Below are 18,228 nucleotides of genomic sequence, written 5' to 3'. Positions count from 1 at the left end.
TGTGGCGTACGCAGCATTTTTGCAGGTAGAATTTTTGGTTTTCACTTTTCTGATCCCTATTTTTCTTGTTCAGGTATAAGCACTCAACCGATATCTGCTTCAGAATAGCATCTGCATGGATACAGTAGAATGGATAAGCCACTCAGAGTGATTGGAGCATCACCTTTCGGCATAGCAGCCGCCACAAGTTCATTTGTGGCGGGTCAACCAGGCGCCTACAGAAGCAGCAAAGGGATATGGACATGTTCTCTGTCATGCCGGATCTTTGAATGTGTGTGCCTGTGCAGCCAATGTACTGTTGTTCTAGTGTGAAATCTTCCACGTGAGACATCAGTATCAGTGAATGCAAAGTTGCTTCGGCATATCATTCGAACTTCAAAAACAATGTGCATATCATGTTCGTGTTTTGCACAGCAGGCTGCAGTTTGTGATTTGGGCAGTTTTTGAGCAGTTTGTGTAACAGAAACAGCCAACGCTTCCGCATTTTGTTATTTATTTCACTCGACGCGAACGAAAATCCAGAACCCGCCAAAGCGGGGGAGAGGGTAGAGAACAGAGGGAAAGGGGAAAGGCACCGCCAGCGTCACAGGTCACCCAGGGAGACAGAAAAAAGCAAAGCAAAAAAGCTACTCAACCGTCGTCCAACGATTGGCCCAACGCTAGAGGTCACGTGAGTTTTTCTCGACAATAGAAATATACTACACGTTCCTCCCGCTGCGTGGCGTTCGCCCAGCAGTGTTGCCAATTTAGCGGATTTCCCGCCAGATCTGGCGGATTTGACTTGCATCTAGCGGGAAAAAAAATGTCTTTAGCGGCTAGCGGAATTTCTGACGGGATCCTGGCTGAATTTAGGGGATTCTAGCGGATTCAGACTTTCGCCGCATTTTGGCTGAAAAGCCCGAAAAATCAATTTATTCCCTACAGTATGCTAACTTCCGAACCGAAACCAGTCACCTGAAATTTGGTAAACTCCCCACTCTCCAAGGTCAAAAATAAAGTTGTTTTGTGAAATTTGGTATCTGCACGGCTGTTTGCTGCTCACTGCGCTGCTCACTTTCGATTCGCTCTCTTTCCTTTGTGCTAGAACCTTTTTGATCTGTTTTGGAGAACACACCACCAGTACCTCGGTCAGACCACAACATTTAATGTCTTATGTATATGTTAGGGCCGTAATCTTGTGCCGGACAGAAGCGACTTTGCTCTGTCCTTAGGGCGCGAAATTAAGGCCCTACACCCAGCACAGCATTGTTGACTAGGGGAAATGATGACACATAACCCGAGATTCTGCACCAGAACACGAATTAAAGTTTGTCTGGACATCTTGCTTCCTCTTTTAGTAGCCCACAAAGTTTGCCGATAGCTGTTCCCAATGCGAGGTGGCTTCGTTTCTCTTCTTCACTAGCGTCTATGGCGTGTGCACTTCTAGTTTGTTGAAATGCCAAAAGTGAGTTACAAACAAAAACTTTGCAAGGAATGGCTTCGGCACCCTGTGCTAAGGAACGGTTCAAAACGGCGGCAGATTGGACGAAACGGTACAGTGCTGGTTCTAGTTCTTCGGTGTAGTGCTGGTGTGAGTGTGTGCTGGGTACGAAGTACTCAGATCTGAAAGGCACATGGAGACAGTGCAAAGCACAGAGAGGCATTGGGACATTTCACGTCCCGTCAACAGCAAGTTCGCATCGCCCCTGAGAAAGTCGATCCAGCGCACGAGGCTGAAGGCGGGACAGAGCTCTTTATTGCTGAACACAGTTCAGTGTTGACCGCCGATCATGTCGGGGCACTTTACAAGAAGTCTTTCACGGACAGTGCAAAAATTCCAGACAAAGGAATAAAAGATATGTATCGCTCCAAATGTTCAGCTATCTTGACGAACGTGCTTTATAGGCACTTCAAGGTTGATCTTCATCGCACCTTCAGCCAGCTGAACTCGATAGAGTACAATTTGCGCAATAAAATGAAGCCGGACATGGTCGGGCTAAAGTCCCTGGATCAGTCACAGAGTCAAGAGGTCAGAGTGATCTAGGGACTTTAGGTCGGGCCGGGTCATGGTCAAGACACGGGCTTGAGACGGCATGCGAGGAGCTGCTTCGAGTACGACCTCCTCGGTACGACGAAGAAGAATTAACGAGAATGCGAAGCATGCTCCTGAACACCATAAACAGGATGAAATATACATAAATCTCAACGTGTTCATGCACTTTTCAGCGTTAAGCGGATTTTAGCGGCTTCTTCGCAAAATTTAGCGGATTCTGGCGGAATCGGTTGGCTACTTTGACGGATCATTCGTCTAGAATGTTGGCAACACGCCCAGCACACTTTCGTCTACGGAGCACATTGTCGGAGCACGGAGTACATTGAGTGTGTGGAGATGAGTTGGACCGCGTTAGGAAACTTTCTTATGACTATCGTCAGCGCGATACCGTATATTGCCAAAATCGAAAAAGCATTGACAGCCCTTTTTGGCTCAGCCCAAGGCAATGAAGAGGTAAGGGTGTGTCTAAATGATTCCGTCTGACAGGGTCCTCTGACTTTCACCTAGTGTGTTTAAGTATGCTGTCACACGACATATTTTAGTCACAGTAGGAAGAAAGTGCACTGACGATTTAGCGCGTTACCGATTCACTTCACTCTCCACGGCGGACAATGGGGTGTGGCCCCAAAGGCAGGCTTTCTGGCACTGGTAAGAATATTGAGAAAAAGCGAGGGGTCCCGACACGCACTATTTTTAAACACGTATTTTCAACGGCATGTTTCTCTTATTTAAGTACAGTGTGAGAGGGTGCCAAAAAACATGCCAACTTCGCGGTCTCCGCGATCCGACGGCGGCTATTTTTATTGTGGCACATGTTTGAGGCCAATTTGTTTAAGGATGGAAGAAGGTTAACACGCAGTGTTTCTAAATCGTGGAAAAACATTCTGAGTAAGGCAGTGTGAAGCATACGCCTAAAAAGGTATTTTGTCGCAGTTTATTCATATCCGTCGTACTCGTCATCAATCATACATGAGTGACGTAGCGAGCACGTAGTAGTTAGTGACATACGCTGGTTGGAGCGTCGTCCTGCTCATTGGTCCGAGTTACTGAGAAAAGTTGCCACGGCCGTGAAGTGAACGCCGGCTAATTGTTTTCAGCCTCGGCCAATTCTCGTTGTAAGTGTGGGGCTTGGTTTGTCACGATAGTTAATTTCCTGCAAAAAAAAAGAAAAGAAGAAAAGAATTGGCAAGCATAATTGCAGTTGTGTTGGGCCTTTTTTGGTAAACACGTCTTCCAGAGTTAATTCAACGCCCAGGACATTCTACGTCACATTGTGACGTGGCAGTGACTTGGCACGCTCGTAAACTCCCCCCCACTGATGGTCACTCTTCCTGCTAGATAGCGGCATTGAAAGATGACAAACAGAGCCACTGGGTTATTTTTCCATGCGACAACCACAGCTTTCGTAAAAGAAAATGTCAGAACGACAATGACGAAGCGTCTTCGGGATAAAAGAAGTGTACGGACTTGACCAGATTTCGCCGTTCAAGGCTTAGTTTTCGATCAAATGTTAGATAATGAGAGGCGCTGCATCGAAAAAGTGACCACCACCGTGGCGGCGAAAAACCTTCGTTTTGGCGTCATATGCAAGCACCCTATGGTGGAACAGTTGATATCGCGCCTTCCAAACTACCCTGTCTACACCGGTCGCACTCAATCACCTGAAGAGATTGAGCCATGTACAGCGCAACTGGTTCTGGTAGGTGCGGTAACTTCACGGTGACATCATGAACGGTATACTAACCCATGGAACATATGGTGCGCTAGTGTACGTCTAAAAATGGGCTAACGTCAGAGTTCATGGATACCAATAAATTCAGACGGGGGGTGGTCTACGGTACATAGCCGGAATATTTCGCAGTGTACGTCTATTGTTCGATGTCTAAAATCCTGTCACATGCTGACCACATCTACCCTTGTAGCACAAATTTATGCAACCATTTTCACAGGAGCTGTAACAGCCAGGTAGCACAAAAAGTTGCAGCAACGTTGCCTGAATGTGTCCGATGTGAGAGCAACGTTTCCAACAAAAAAATGACGTTATTGCAACGCTCTCCTGGAAACGTTACATGTTCAACAAAAAAGTGTCATTGCTGGTACGTTGCTTTAGAAACGTTACGTTTTCAACATAACGAAACAACACCGCTACGTTGCGGCAGAAACGTTGTTTAAATATTCCCTCAGAACATTACTGTTATGTTTCCCAGAGCTCACACTGCAACATTTTAAAATGGAGGAATTGGCCTATCTGTTTCAAAGAGAATGGTATTTCCAATTGATTTAATGGGATCCAACATGTTGCAGAGCCACCAATACAGTAAGTGAGACGCAAGATGCTGAAGCAACGAGTGTAATGGCGACCAATGGCACATCATATTCTCAAATTAAATAATAATATGATTAAGAAGAATGCCGTATGTTCGTGTGGCAAATTAACTACTTTGAGGAACTCGTTCAATTCTAATGAAATTCTATAATACGCATAGTATCGCAAGTATTGCAAGTGAAAACTGAATGTAAATATGATATTAAAATTTATTCTGAGTTGAGCAGGCGGCCGCTGGCCGATGTCGTCAAAGCCTGGCCGCAGACGCCCGCCAAGTCCGAACTCCGAACAAGGCGCGTTGTAACACAACACGTACGTGTGCCGCACCACATAGTGGCTCGTCCGCGTTGAAAATAGTTCGTGTTATTTTAAATGTTTGTGAACATATCTACAAAGGTACATGTACCGTGCCAACTTCGTATTACGCCTCTTACTTTAAGCTATTGTTTCTGCAGTTCGTACAACATTCCTGTGCACGTAAGTGGAGCGTTCGACAGTCGTCAACGGTCAGTCTGCTACGAAATGTCGAAGTGTTCGGTAATGCGCTTTGTCTGACAAGCAGTTTGCGTCATTCGGGCTTTATTGTGAAGATGTTATCCGTTTCTAAGGTATGTAGTTGATGTCTCAGGTATTCTCCTTGTTTCTACGTCGTTTCTCATGTTTTTACCGCTGCTCGTAGGCAATACGACCGCTGATGGGAGTAGAGCGCGAGATGTTCTATCAGAGTGCTACCGCCCGCACTGTGACAAACGGTATGTAATGTGTTTTGACACCAACTCACACTGACATGGTGCAGTGCTAACACCTTTTGAAATTCTATTTCTTGAAGGTTATGCTCGTGCGACGCGGCTGGCATAGGTGACTCGGCATTTGTCAGCAGTTTGTCAAAAGGTCAAAAGGGAATCTCGCTTAAGTTTGATGGCGTTAATTTTCACGCAAGGAACGGGAGCTGGATGGGATATCACGAATAACCTACGAAGCACAAGAGCACGACAGAACTCAGTGCTTCAAGTCTTCAAGTTCTTTTGTTTTTCGTCAAGACTGTTCAGACACTGGGGACACAAATCCCAATGAATCTGTTGATCGACGTTGTGTGTGTTGGTGATGGACAGTACGCTTTCAGAACATGTAAGTGGTGAACCAGGCTTCTACTCTTGTTGTTCAATGTCTTGCTAGCGATTTTCAACTGCTTGGTGAATATTCCCACATATAAAATTTGAAACCTATAAAATCATCTGAAATAGCTTTCACCCAGACATGTACAAGATACTCAAAAATGTATTTATAAGATAAGATAATAAATACTAACGTTAGAATGTAATTAAGATAGAGTATAAATACATGAAAATTAAAGTAATTAAGATAGAGTACAAAATACTTCAAAAAGTATTTGAAATACAGTTAAGATACTATTTATCCTTGAACGCAAAAAGTCACCGGTCACTGGTCAATGCGGCAAATCGTCGCTATGTGACATAAATCACCAAAACCCTGCGCACTAGCGCAAGCCGCCGCTGTGTGGCAGGAGTCATCTACACACAAGTCCCAAAAAGATGACAAAGAGATACCACATAACTCCAATAAGTATATGTGACCCAGAACAAAGCAAAATTCTAGCAGGTCCCCGCTCGGCGAGGTCAGAATTCGGCGTCACCGCGTCAGGGCAGAGGATCACTCACTGGCAGAGGATTAAGACACACGGGGCAGGATCTCTATATGCAGACTTCCAAGAAGGGCCAATGTCCAGGTCAAGTCCGAGGGACTCAGGAAATTCCCACTGAACAAGCAAGATAATGTAAAGACGAGACACAGCAAGTTTGAGAGGGAGACCCAAAATATGTAATTAGAGTATTGAGTATAAAATACCATAAAATGTATTTTAAATAGAGTACAAATACACAAAACAAAAAGTAGTGAGTAGAGTACCAAAATACCGCAAATTGTATTTAAAATACGGTATTTTAAATACAATACTCCAAATACGTACAAGTCTGCTTTCACCTTTATGTCTACCACTTGTAGTATTTTCACGTCTACTGTATTGTTATATGTGCAGGAATAATAAATGTTCACACAGAAACGGCATCAAGTGTAATTTCTTTTTACAGCTAAAACATGCTTTCTGCTCCATTTCGTTCCCATTGACATTTCAGTGATTTATTATCGAAACCCACTAAATTCTCGTTTCTTTCAATAGGTATTTGTCCAAGATCGTTGATTGGGAATGGCAAGTTTTGATTACTTTCAATAAGAATTGTGAATGCGATATCCTCTTTAACCGAAAGAGAGATCTGTGCTATTTTGAATTGGATTATTTTCAGCAGTAAGACAGCTTTAATAGTGATATACTGTACAGTATATCACTGTTGAAGCTTTGACTGCTGGAAATAGTCCAATTCAAAATAGCCCAGAAATCTCATTCGGTTAAAGTGGATATCGCGTCCACAATTCTCATTGAAAGTAATCCAAATTGCCCATTCCCCATCGACGATCTTGGACAAATACCATATCGAGGAAATCTTATAAATTGCACTGTTGCATTGCATTGTTGTAACGTTGCACACACACATTACTGAAACGTTACAAAATTTACGTTGAGAGGACATCACAGATGCATACGTTGATGTGATGTTTACAATGGATGTTGCGCTAATGTTGCAAATGAACGTTGCAGATAACGTTGAAGTCGCGGACATTAGCAACATCTGAGCAATGTTCCAAGCTGACATTTAGACAACGTTGCTGCAACCTTTTGTGCTACCTGGGATAATGCTTCTGTACTCCGCAAAAATGATCAAAGTAGTTAGTTTTTGCTGCTGTCCAACGTGACTACAAACTGTGTGCCTTGCAACCTAGGGTTTAACGTGACTACACTCACTTTCTGTTTGCACTGACAGGCAGTGAAAAGAAAATACGAGTGTGCGAGGTGATGTCAGCCCCCCACGGCTCTCGCAAAATCTGTATCAAAATGCGTGTTACTGCGCACGGAGCAATCCGTGCCTCTCTATTGGTCGGACGCCACAAGCGTGTCCGGATTGGTTGCCAAAATTTGAAAACGGCACTTCGCGCTTCCTCGCCTGCGTGCTAAGTTCTCCTTCGGCGGTTTCATTATGGTAGCTAGAAAGGGTGGTACGTGGTACCAGGGGCGCGAAGCTGTAGTAGAAATCTATTGTAGCTGAAAACTCACGTGACCTCCGGAGCTCGACCAATGACTGAGGACTAGCCACCCTATTTTTTTTTTCTTTTTTGATTATGTCGCGAATGACGTAAATGACGTGACATCCGTTTCTCTCTCACTACTTTCCTCCTCTCTGCTCTGCTTCCCGTCTTCTTTTGTTGTTCCTTTTTTTCTTCCATGCACTGTTTTTTTTTGCTTCTCGTTTGTCGGAATGCAGTGGGAGTTACAGGAATACGACGGAGCCTTGGTTGTTTTTGTCACATGAAGTATTTTATTGTGAGACATACGGTTATGCAAGCAAGACGTACAGAGGATGACATTAATATTGCTCCAGAATTTGCTTGAAGAAGCCTGATAATGTCGGACTGCCTCTGGCAAGGACTGCTACTGGGAACTGGAGCTCAGTGGCTGCAAGATGAAAAAAATTGGTATCAGATATAGGGTTATGCATGTGAAAGTTGCAATGTAAATAGAACGAATAAAGGTGCTATTGAACGCAAAAAATAAGAACGGTGGTAGGGTTGTGAGAAGCTCGCAGCCATGGGGTGTGATGAGCGACCTTAGTACAAAAAATACCTTTTATTGCCCTACTTCACAGTGATGTATTCAGACCGATTAGCCTGACAATCTTGGCTTTGGCGCTACGTACAGACCAGCTACTAAGTCAACGCGTCGGACGAAACTTGTCGAGCGAAATCACCAAGAATCAGACTTACAGTAGCGTCATACCTTTATACAGTACGACGTGAACGGGTATATAATCATAACATATAGATGATATTGTTTCACGAAAATAAATATAGTCTACCGTCGTATCTGCAAAGCTACGCTGTCTGTCTCAGTCACCGCGTATTTCGGTAACTGTTAAGCAACTTAATCACAATACACGAAGTGAATGCGGTGTTGTAAGGCAACAAGCAACGACAAATGACTTACCTCTCAGCAGTCGTTGACCAGGTATCGGGTACCGTACGAGGCGTTCGGACGCTCGAACGGTTTGTACACCAAGAAGCAGAGCACAAATGTTGCGCAGGCATCTTCCCCGGCAGCTGTGACTGTTCGAGGACACTCACATGATACAGCTTGCGTTTTTAAACAGGAAAAATCAGAACTCATAGTCCAACACAACCGCTACACAACACGAGCCGTCCGAAACGGACGGCGGCGACTCCGTGGACGCCGGTTCCAACCGGCACAGCCGCCGCCAGCTCTCCACAACTCCCCATAGAGCCCATAGTATAGCTAAATTCACACAACACTGGGCACACGACCAATGAGAGTGCAGCGATTGCTTCCTCAATCCTCCAATCAGAAGTCGTTCCGTCCGGCTCGCAGCCCGACTGGTTCTGGCTGTTGCTGACTTCTGCTTTCCATACTGGCCTGTACCGGCTACCCCTCACCTGTAAGTCTACTAGCTTTCATGCACGTCGTAAAGTTATTCCGTGATTCCCAAACAACTGTGAAAAGTGTCGTAATGAACAAATTTATTTATACTGACACAATCGGCAGGTTGACACATATACATGCACTGAGCGTACTGAGTCCATTGCGTAGCGCTTCCTAGCACACTGGAACAAAGTTCAAACTTGCAAAATACGCATATCGACACAGCTTATTCCCAGCAACGAACAACTGTCACATACTTGCGCACAATCGCTTGATCATCATGTCCTTGCCTGCTACACGTCAAACATAAAATGCTGCTTCATGAATCGTATTTTCTTGTCACCGCTATGCAGATCTGACGGCGCTCGAACATGTTCATCGAGCCAGAATTCACGACAACACTTCAGTTTGAAATCCGATTGGCTCTTCGTAGACCGATGCTTGTGGCGAGAAACAGTACAACACGATCAAAGGCACCATAGTACACGGATAAAACGGCGATCGGCGAACGCACTTGCCTCCTAACGAAAGACACCGCCGACGCGGCGCCCACCGTTCAGATTTCAAATGAAACCGCCGAAGGAGAACGCAGCACGCAGGCGAGGAAGCGCGAAGTGCCGTTTTCAAATTCTGGCAACCAATCCGGACACGCTTGTGGCGTCCGACCAATAGAGAGGCACGGATTGCTCCGTGCGCAGTAACACGCATTTTGATACAGATTTTGCGAGAGCTGTGGGGGGCTGGTACCACTACCACCCTTTCTAGCTACCATAGTTTCATTTGAAATCTGAACGGTGGGCGCCGCGTTGGCGGTGTCTTTCGTTGGGAGGCAAGTGCGTTCGCCGATCGCCGTTTTATCCGTGTATTATAGTGCCTTTGATCGTGTTGTACTGTTTCTCGCCACAAGCATCGGTCTTCGAAGAGCCAATCGCGGATTTCAAACTGAAGTGTTGTCGTGAATTCTGGCTCGATGAACATGTTCGCGCGCCGTCAGATCTGCATAGCGGTGACAAGAAAATACGATTCATGAAGCAACATTTTATGTTTGACGTGTAGCAGGCAAGGACATGATGATCAAGCGATTGTGCGCAAGTATGTGACAGTTGTTCGTTGCTGGGAATAAGCTGTGTCGATATGCGTATTTTGCAAGTTTGAACTTTGTTCCAGTGTGCTAGGAAGCGCTACGCAATGGACTCAGTACGCTCAGTGCATGTATATGTGTCAACCTGCCGATTGTGTCAGTATAAATAAATTTGTTCATTAGGACACTTTTCACAGCTGTTTGGGAATCACGGAATAACTTTACGACGTGCACGAAAGCTAGTAGACTTAGAGGTGAGGGGTAGCCGGTACAGGCCAGTATGGAAAGCAGAAGTCAGCAACAGCCAGAACCGGTCGGGCTGCGAGCCGGACGGAAAGACTTCTGATTGGAGGATTGAGGAAGCAATCGCTGCACTCTCATTGGTCATGTGCCCAGTGTTGTGTGAATTTAGCTATACTATGGGCTCTATGGGGAGTTGTGGAGAGCTGGTGATGTCGGGAGTAGAAGCGTGCGCCGCCGCCGAAGGTCGGGGCCTCGCCGTCGCCGCCGTACCAAAACTGTCAGCGCGCCGCCGCCGCCGCCGATGTTGAAAAATCGGCGCGGCTGTGTAATGTGCCCATTTTGATCCACTTTCTATAAACGAATATCTCCCATACCTAATATTTTGTTTGTTTTTCTTTCATCTTAGGTTCCAGGCTTCATTTGTGATGTTTTTAGCAGTAACAATTTCATCTCCTGATATGCTGTTTATGCTTTAGAGTTTCGTTTCACAGTCGACCCTGGAGGCACAACTCCAGGAAAAACTTGTCATTCAATTCTTGCAGGTTGTTTGCCGGTCATCCACCAACACCATAGCACTGGTCATTATCCATATACAGGGTGTTTTTTTTTTATTCGTCACAAAATTTTTGTTTGACAAATAGCGGAACGAAATAGATGCCGCTTTTGAGTTCATTAATTACCTCAAATTCATTATTTCTTTAATTAAGGGATTTCACGTAAAAACGGGATAGCAGAACGGAAGATATTCATTGTTGAAAGCCATTCCATGTTTAAGAAATTCTTAAACGCGCACGTATGTTGAAATGTCCGACGCTGAATGTCGCCATGCAAATGAGCCGAAACAAGAAGTACGCAATTTCCGAGGGCAGAAATGACGCGAGCTTCGCCTTATCTGGGTTGGAAAGCGATCTATCTGGCAAACAGATTAGCACCTACACCAATCAGCTCGATCGCTCCGAAGCACTTGGTCGTCTCACGTGGATTGCCCTTTTAATTTCGCGAGACCTTAATTTTCGCGAATTTTGCGAATCGAGAAAATTTGAGGAACTCGAGGAGCGCGCGAAATTTAGTTGTTGAGAATATATCCCTACTCGATTGGCGAAAATTTAGGGCTGCGAAATTAAATGATTTTACAGCACTTATCCATGATAACTACAGCCTCCGCAAAAATACTGTTCAATGACGTGGTGGGTGCGCTTATGTCATATTGTTTGCTAACGTTCGCATTCTTCCGTTTGAGCCACTGGATCAGTGGACAGAGCTTTCACGCGTCGCCGTCCTGTGAACGTTCAGCACTCGCAATAACTGTTACGTGTATTTGCCATTAAAGGGATGGCTCGTCGTTCTGATTATCTAGCTATGTTGTTTTCTCCAGCACTTAACGCGCACTTAACACGCCCAGTCGAAGTTCTTGGGCGACGACCTTCTTGAAGTGCTTTACTTCTCCTAATGTTCCTTTGTGTGTTCGGTTTTCTTTCATAATACTATCCAGTGCTGACGCACTTGTTTGGTGCAAGGTACTGTAAATACTGCCACCGTCGCGGTGTCTATGATGGAGAAAATACCCCCGCTCTGAGGTGTTCGTGCGCCCCCTTTGGAGAAGTGAACATATTGACAGCCCACGGGGTGCACGCCGATATGACAGCATCGGCGTGACGCCGCCGCCGCCGGGCCTTCAACGTGCTCTACGCCGCCGCCGAAAAAAATGCCCACGGCGCACACCTCTAGTCGGGAGAGGATGTAGTGCCTCCTTGTGGGACTTGTGCAAGGCAGTGAACGCTGAGCATTGCGTAATACGTGTGTATATTAGTCATACAACATACATACATACATACTTTATTGTGGTGTCTGCAAACAGCAAAAGCCTAGAACTGCAGTGCACCCTAATTACAAGTTGAGGTTACTGAGAACCTCCCGTCTGAAATGTTTAAAAGAAGGATAAAATAAGTCAATTTCAGAAGTCATCGAGTTGAAGTATAACTGAATGCGGCGGGTGGGCGACTGGCTCGCACGTATGTTGTCTACATAAAACAAGTGCATGTGTCGGACAGTGCGCGCGGGTACATGAAAACACACAAGATCAAGTATAGATCGAGCATCCAAAAGGTTGTGAATACATTTATATAAAAAAATAATATCACGGCTCGATCGGAGATCGCTCAAAAAAGACCCAGAGGGAAACGTTGTGACATAAGAGGGGAACCTCCGGTAGGCTATAATCAAATACCTCCTCAAGACCGAGTCTAGACGAGACACATTAGAACGACCAATACAATTCCAAGCAACAGATCCGAATTCAATGACAGGCAGTAAAAGACTACTAAAAAGCACTTGTAGACAAACAGGGTCACTTAAATCTGAAGTTGTTCTACAGATCATGGCCAAGAATACGATAGGCTTTTTTAACAATATTTCCAACGTGTTCATTAAAGGACAGACGGCAATCAATCCAGACACCAAGGTCTTTAACAACAAGCACTCTGCACAATTCGTCCCCTAACAAAGTGTAGGTAAAAACAATAGGGTTCACCTTGTTGGTTAGTGTCATCATTTTTGTTTTGCTAGCATTTAGTACAAGCCCGTTATCCGAACACCAGCGTGAAATGGCGTTAACATCACGTTGAAGAGACACACAATCAGTAATATCAGAAACAGCAATAAACAGTTTCAAGTCGTCGGCGAACTTAAGTATTGCAGCGGTTTCCACGACATCATCGATGTCGTTTATAAAAATATTAAAAAGTAGCGGTCCCAATGTAGATCCTTGAGGCACTCCTGAACAGGCAGGATAATTATTCGAAAATGCTCCACCAACCTTTACTGTATTCAGTCTGCCTTCTAAGTAGCTACTGAACCACTGACAATACAGCACAGAAAGACCGTACCGGTGTAGTTTACGAGTAAGGAGAGAATGATTCACTAAATCAAATGCTTTGGTACAGTCAAAATAGACGCTATCGACTTGACCCTGTCTATGTAAATACGGGGCTGCATAATCAAGAAAAGAAACCAAGTTGGTCTCGACTGATCGTTTAGGCATGAAACCATGTTGCGAGTAGTAGTAGTTACTGGACACAGACTGTCCGCAACGCTACAAGGCTTCTGGACACGTTTAATTAGCAATTAGAGCTAATTGGGACCCCCCACATTAATCAGGACCCTCCAGGGGGTCATCACACTAATTGGGGAGCATCTAGGACGTGTCCAGACCACCCTGTGCGTTGCGGACAATCTGTGTCCATAAAAATAAAAAAATAGGTAGAAAATAAAATAAAAAGATGGAAATAGAGTGGAGAGAAACAATTTATTCGAAAATCAACGATGCCGCGGCGAAGAACCCGCTCCGCAACACCCGAGTGGCCAGCGCCCGCCATGTTGCTTGTTGACGACTGGTAGTTGCAGAGATCGACGACAGGTGGCCACTTAGTTGCAAGGCATCACACCAGATGGCGCCACTATCATAGCTCTAGACGAGAAAGACAGACAACAAGATACTAGCGACAGGTAAAAATGGCAGCACTGCTGAACAAGTCTAGGCATGCGAGAGAAAAGGTCTAACCGCTACTGCTAAAACAGCACGGAGAAAACAGTACACATCGGGGAAAAAGGCTTACGGGGGGGCGATCGCTTAGGCCTAACCTCAACACTACGCAGCTAACACAAGGCGGGAACCACACATCGCTAAACATGCGTCAACAGGCTTGGACACCGCAAAACAAGTCTAAACATGCGAGAAAAGGCTTAGCACGAGCGCGGTCACCGCTAAACACGGCAAACATACGAGAAAAGGAGCGCGTCAAATCACTCACCTTTTCCCCCGCGGCAACTTCCAGGCAGAAACTGAGCCAGAGCGGAGAACACACACGTCTGCTCTCTACGAGAGCCAGCCAGAAAATGAGCGAGAGCGCGGAGCGCACATCCGTCTTCCGCAACGGTCCGAGAGAAACTGAGTGAGGCGACGCGCGCGCGCCCTCTGCTCCACCCGTCCGCGCAAGCGCGCGCGCGCGCTCTTAGCGCCCCCTGCGCCGGCCCCGGGTGTTTTCGGTTTCGGCTCTCTGCTGCGCGCGCGCGCGCTCCTAGCGGCGACGGGTGGCTTTTCAGTTTCGCTTGCATTCTCCGTTCTTTGCGCGCGCGCGTTTATCTCTATAAAGGCAGCGCGCACCGCGCTCGCGTCATCACTACGTGAAGATGTTGAGCTACCACTCTTTACAAAATTGTTCCCGCACCCACGCTTCTTGGGAAGAAGTGGAGAAGGAATGTTTCAACGGCGAAAGTCCCCGCAACGAGCTCGTCATCACTGCTTTTCGCTACGTGATAGACATGGTAGGCTTTGGCAATATAGGAGAGATCTCGCCGGGGTCACTGCAGGAGATGGTGCGTCGGATCTACGCCCGTTACAAGAACGTCTGCATAACGGTTCCTGACGGACCCCTGGGACTGATGAACGAATTTGTGAGCTTGGCCAACGCATAATTCAACTACATCGCCGCAGACATCGTGGACCTTCTCGCTCGTGCCATCGCTCATATTAAGCACGCCCTGCGGAAGCAGCGACATTTGCAAGCAGTCTACATCGCCAACCTTGTCATTGATTTATTGAAATACCGCTTGGTTATTGACATGCAACGCATTAAACAGTCCGAATAACTTTGACGAGACTCTGTGTGTTCTTTCACTGAAACATGTTTATTGAATAGAAACAAAAGATTTGGTCAATAGATGCCAGCACCCTCCCTCCCTTGTCTGATCATCTCGTAATGCTGCGTTCGTGAGATCAGACGCGCCAGAAAAGGGGAATCTTCATCGCAGCGTCGTCATTGCGCGGGTCGCGGTACCAGCGCGATGACGGAATGGTCATTCTTTTCGTACACCCATTCCGCTACCACACTGCCACAACGACCCGTGCTTCTCCTGTCTGCGAGAGAGAGAGAGAGAGAGAGAGAAGCATGTCTCGACTAGAACTTTTATTCTCGATTACATGCGCATGCAGCTCTTTGTTCCACGGTTACTCGATGCCTGACGTCGACGGTCTCGGGCTCTCTTCCGGGTTTTCCGGTGCTGCACAAAGAGGGAGTACTATCGTAATGCGATACGCGTCAAAACACTAGGAAAGCTTACCGTATTCGCAGCTCCCATAAGGGAAGGAGTGTACGGCATCCACGAGATAGCGCTTGTCGTCGTAGGGGACCGAGCTCTTCTTGAGTCTCGAAATGGTGTACATCGTTTGCTTTATACTCTGGATGGTGCACTGCTTCTGAGAGACCGCCTTTTCATTGAACAGAGAATCTCGGTACACTTCGTGCAATAAATGTTTCCTCACCACGTCTTTCTTAACTCCTTTCGCTCTCGCGATCTGTTTGTGTGTCCCAGCCAAGAGAATGCTGTACATTTTCGCTCGGATGGCTACGACTTCCTGAATAACTCCGCCCCCCGTCTCGTCTTTGAAGTACCCCATCTGGTTCGCGTGCTCGTCGTTGAAAAGTGGGTGGTCCGGCGGATAGGAAGACAGATCTAACTCACTCTCAATCTTCATCAGCTGCTCTTCCAGGCTTTCACACGTGAGAGAAAAAATTATGCTGTCCGTGTCGCTATAGATCAATTGCACTGGACATGTCAAGCGAGAAAAGAGTGACTCGTAGATGAAGCTGTACATTCGGACTTTGGATATTTCAAGAATGGCAAAGCCCACGTAAAGGGGGTGCGTGCATTTGATGCGGCGTTGCTTCATCTCGTACAAGATGCACTTATCACTCAGAATGTGAAAATGCTGACTGTCTACGGAGCTAGCTTTTCGGAGCGCGCTTTCTTTGTCGTAGGCTAGGGCATACTTTTTCATCCGTCTCACATTTTGTATCGACTTACCGAACGTGCTGTTCGACATGGTTTTGTACAGAAGTCGCTCGAATTTCGTGGTCGCGGCATTCCTCAACGCGACGTTTCTCTGCACGAAGGTTCGCAAAAAGTTGTCTTGGCGGAACGAGAGGATGCTGTGAACACGTTTTATTTTCATGCCCAACCTCACGTACAGTGCGAGCAATGCATAGTGAACGACGTAGCGTTCTTTGTCGTAGCACGTCAGCAAGAGTTTCTTTGTGGGAGGGGCGTTCAGCGCTAACGCGTCTTTCAAGTGTCGCTGGTAGGGGGAGAGTTCGTTCTCGTTCACACACCTGTGTTTCGGGTGCCAGGGGAAAATCCCTGGTGAGTGCGTGCAGTTCTTCGGGATATGACAAGTCTACTACGTAGACGTAACCCACTTCCGAATCGTGAGGAATGTTGAGAAAATCGATCCGGCTCCACCTCGAAGGATCCACCCACTCAAAACCACCTGTCGGGAGATGGAAAGTCATCGCGTACGGGTACAAACTGTTCACGTCGAGGTACTGGATAAAAGTCTTTTCTTGCTGGGGATCGTAATCGTCACACCCCTCGTGATTAGCCGGACAGTATCTGTGGAAGCTGTTACAAATGCCTCCCCTGATTCCCTGCTCGATCGTTTCGTACATCTCGCGATCGCTCATGAGCTCGAGTTTGACTTTGGTGAGCTTCAGAGCGCTGCTCCACGCGTAACTGGCGAGGGACACTGTGCGTAGGATATCTAACCTATCCGTCTCTAGCGCAATCTTCCTGAAATACAGTACGACGTCGCAGAGCTGACAGGCGTCGAGCGTGACGTAGAGACGCGTGTAACCGCCGAGGTTCTTACATTCGAACAATTCGAAAATCTCGAGGGCGTACTGATAGTCCTCGTCCGTGATCTCTTGGTCGTTCAGGTCACTTTTGAAAGCTTCCTTTGGCGGTAGTGCGGGCAAATTGTACGCTTCGAAACTGTCGACGAAGGTGTACGGGTAAATGCCCTTCCTGAGGAGGCGTCGGAAACGGTCACCATACATTTGACGGGTACAATGAAACGCGCTTTCACCACCGCTGGCGAGCAGGGTTTCCACCAGGTTCGACAAGGAGAGGTTGAAAAACTGCGTGGTATCGCGGAAATGGAGATCGCCAATGTTGAACCCTCTTATCTTTTCCGAGCTCGAAGCTAAGATCCACGGCTCGCCCAGATTTAGAACGTGCATGTGGCGGAGAAGGGAGCTCAAATCGTACTGCAGGTTGTGCACGCACACGACGAGTTCTTTGGTGTTACGACACGTAAGGTTACACGTATCACACAGCGTCGCGACAAAATTCGAAGAACCGGGCTCTACGAAGCGGGTGTGGTCGTGATGCGATACCTTCCGCGTATGTCGGTTAAATTCGATTCCACAAAATTCGCAGTGTGTAGCGCTCGCGTGTCGAAAGTGGTCTTCCATACTCATGACCAACGGCGCGGGACAACTGTTCAACCTATCGATTTGATCGCTAAATCGCTTGAGCGAGAGCAAGCATTTCTCTGCCGCGTTGGGTCCCAAATAGCCATCTAGGCCTAGTATTTTTCCGTCCCAACTTCTCACTACAACGATGCAGTACGAGCTCATCCTGTGCACACTCGAGGCGTCCTTCACGAGCGCGTCCTTTTCCAAAACGCTCTCCGTGTCCAACACCGCGAAATAGGGATAGGGATGCATGTACTGTATCTTGTTGAAGGAGACACACTCCCCCGCTTTTGGCATTTCGAGAATCACTTCGTTCACGTCTCGACACAGGCGTTCGTGTTGCTGCAATGCCTCTCTCGTTCCGTAACCGGACGTGCATTTCTCGCAATAAAAGTAGTCACTTCGTCCCATGAAAGTGCTAAATTTTCGGATCCCATAGAAATGCTCCCTAACCTCGAGCAGGTGGACTTTATCCTTATAGAGCGTAGAGGGAACCCGTCCGGTAGATATCGAACTCGTCTGCTCGTCGAACACGTAGATGTACACGGAGATTTTGTTTTTTCTCTCCCACAGGGCAATGTCTTCGTAAGTGACTGGGAAGCAGGGTGGCCAGTACGTTACGCGCGTCTCCGGATTCGAAGGATTCATGTATTTGCGGTATCTGGCATAATC

The 18,228-nt window shown here is 46.7% G+C and overlaps 1 protein-coding gene and 1 long non-coding RNA gene across 5 annotated transcripts in view; one reads left to right on the top strand and one right to left on the bottom strand.

Moving 5' to 3' along the window:
* LOC135387892 (uncharacterized) overlaps positions 1 to 18,228 on the top strand; it is a 66,838-nt gene that overhangs the window by 29,950 nt on the left and 18,660 nt on the right. Inside the window, exons 4-6 of one of the 4 annotated variants that reach the window (XR_010421264.1) lie at positions 4,814 to 4,966; positions 5,038 to 5,110; positions 5,188 to 6,443. The exons of 1 other annotated variant lie outside the window; for it this stretch is intronic. Coding sequence is in view for 1 of the 3 variants with exons in the window: in XM_064617092.1 (XP_064473162.1) it covers positions 2,369 to 2,485 (117 nt within the window). In the remaining 2 variants the exon portion in view is untranslated. Of the gene's footprint in view, positions 1 to 2,308; positions 2,486 to 4,813; positions 4,967 to 5,037; positions 6,444 to 18,228 lie in introns of those variants that run through there. 2 more of the 4 variants (XR_010421263.1, XM_064617092.1) reach the window with 2 other exon arrangements.
* On the bottom strand, positions 13,532 to 14,179 carry LOC135387890 (uncharacterized). Its single transcript, XR_010421261.1, has 2 exons — positions 14,056 to 14,179; positions 13,532 to 13,712 (listed from the first exon to the last, which is right to left on the bottom strand). It is a non-coding gene; the product is annotated as an uncharacterized LOC135387890 (long non-coding RNA).

Source organism: Ornithodoros turicata, chromosome 3 (genome assembly GCF_037126465.1).
Source record: "Ornithodoros turicata isolate Travis chromosome 3, ASM3712646v1, whole genome shotgun sequence".
NCBI lineage: Eukaryota > Metazoa > Arthropoda > Arachnida > Ixodida > Argasidae > Ornithodoros > Ornithodoros turicata.
This window is presented reverse-complemented; position numbering and strand designations above follow the sequence as displayed.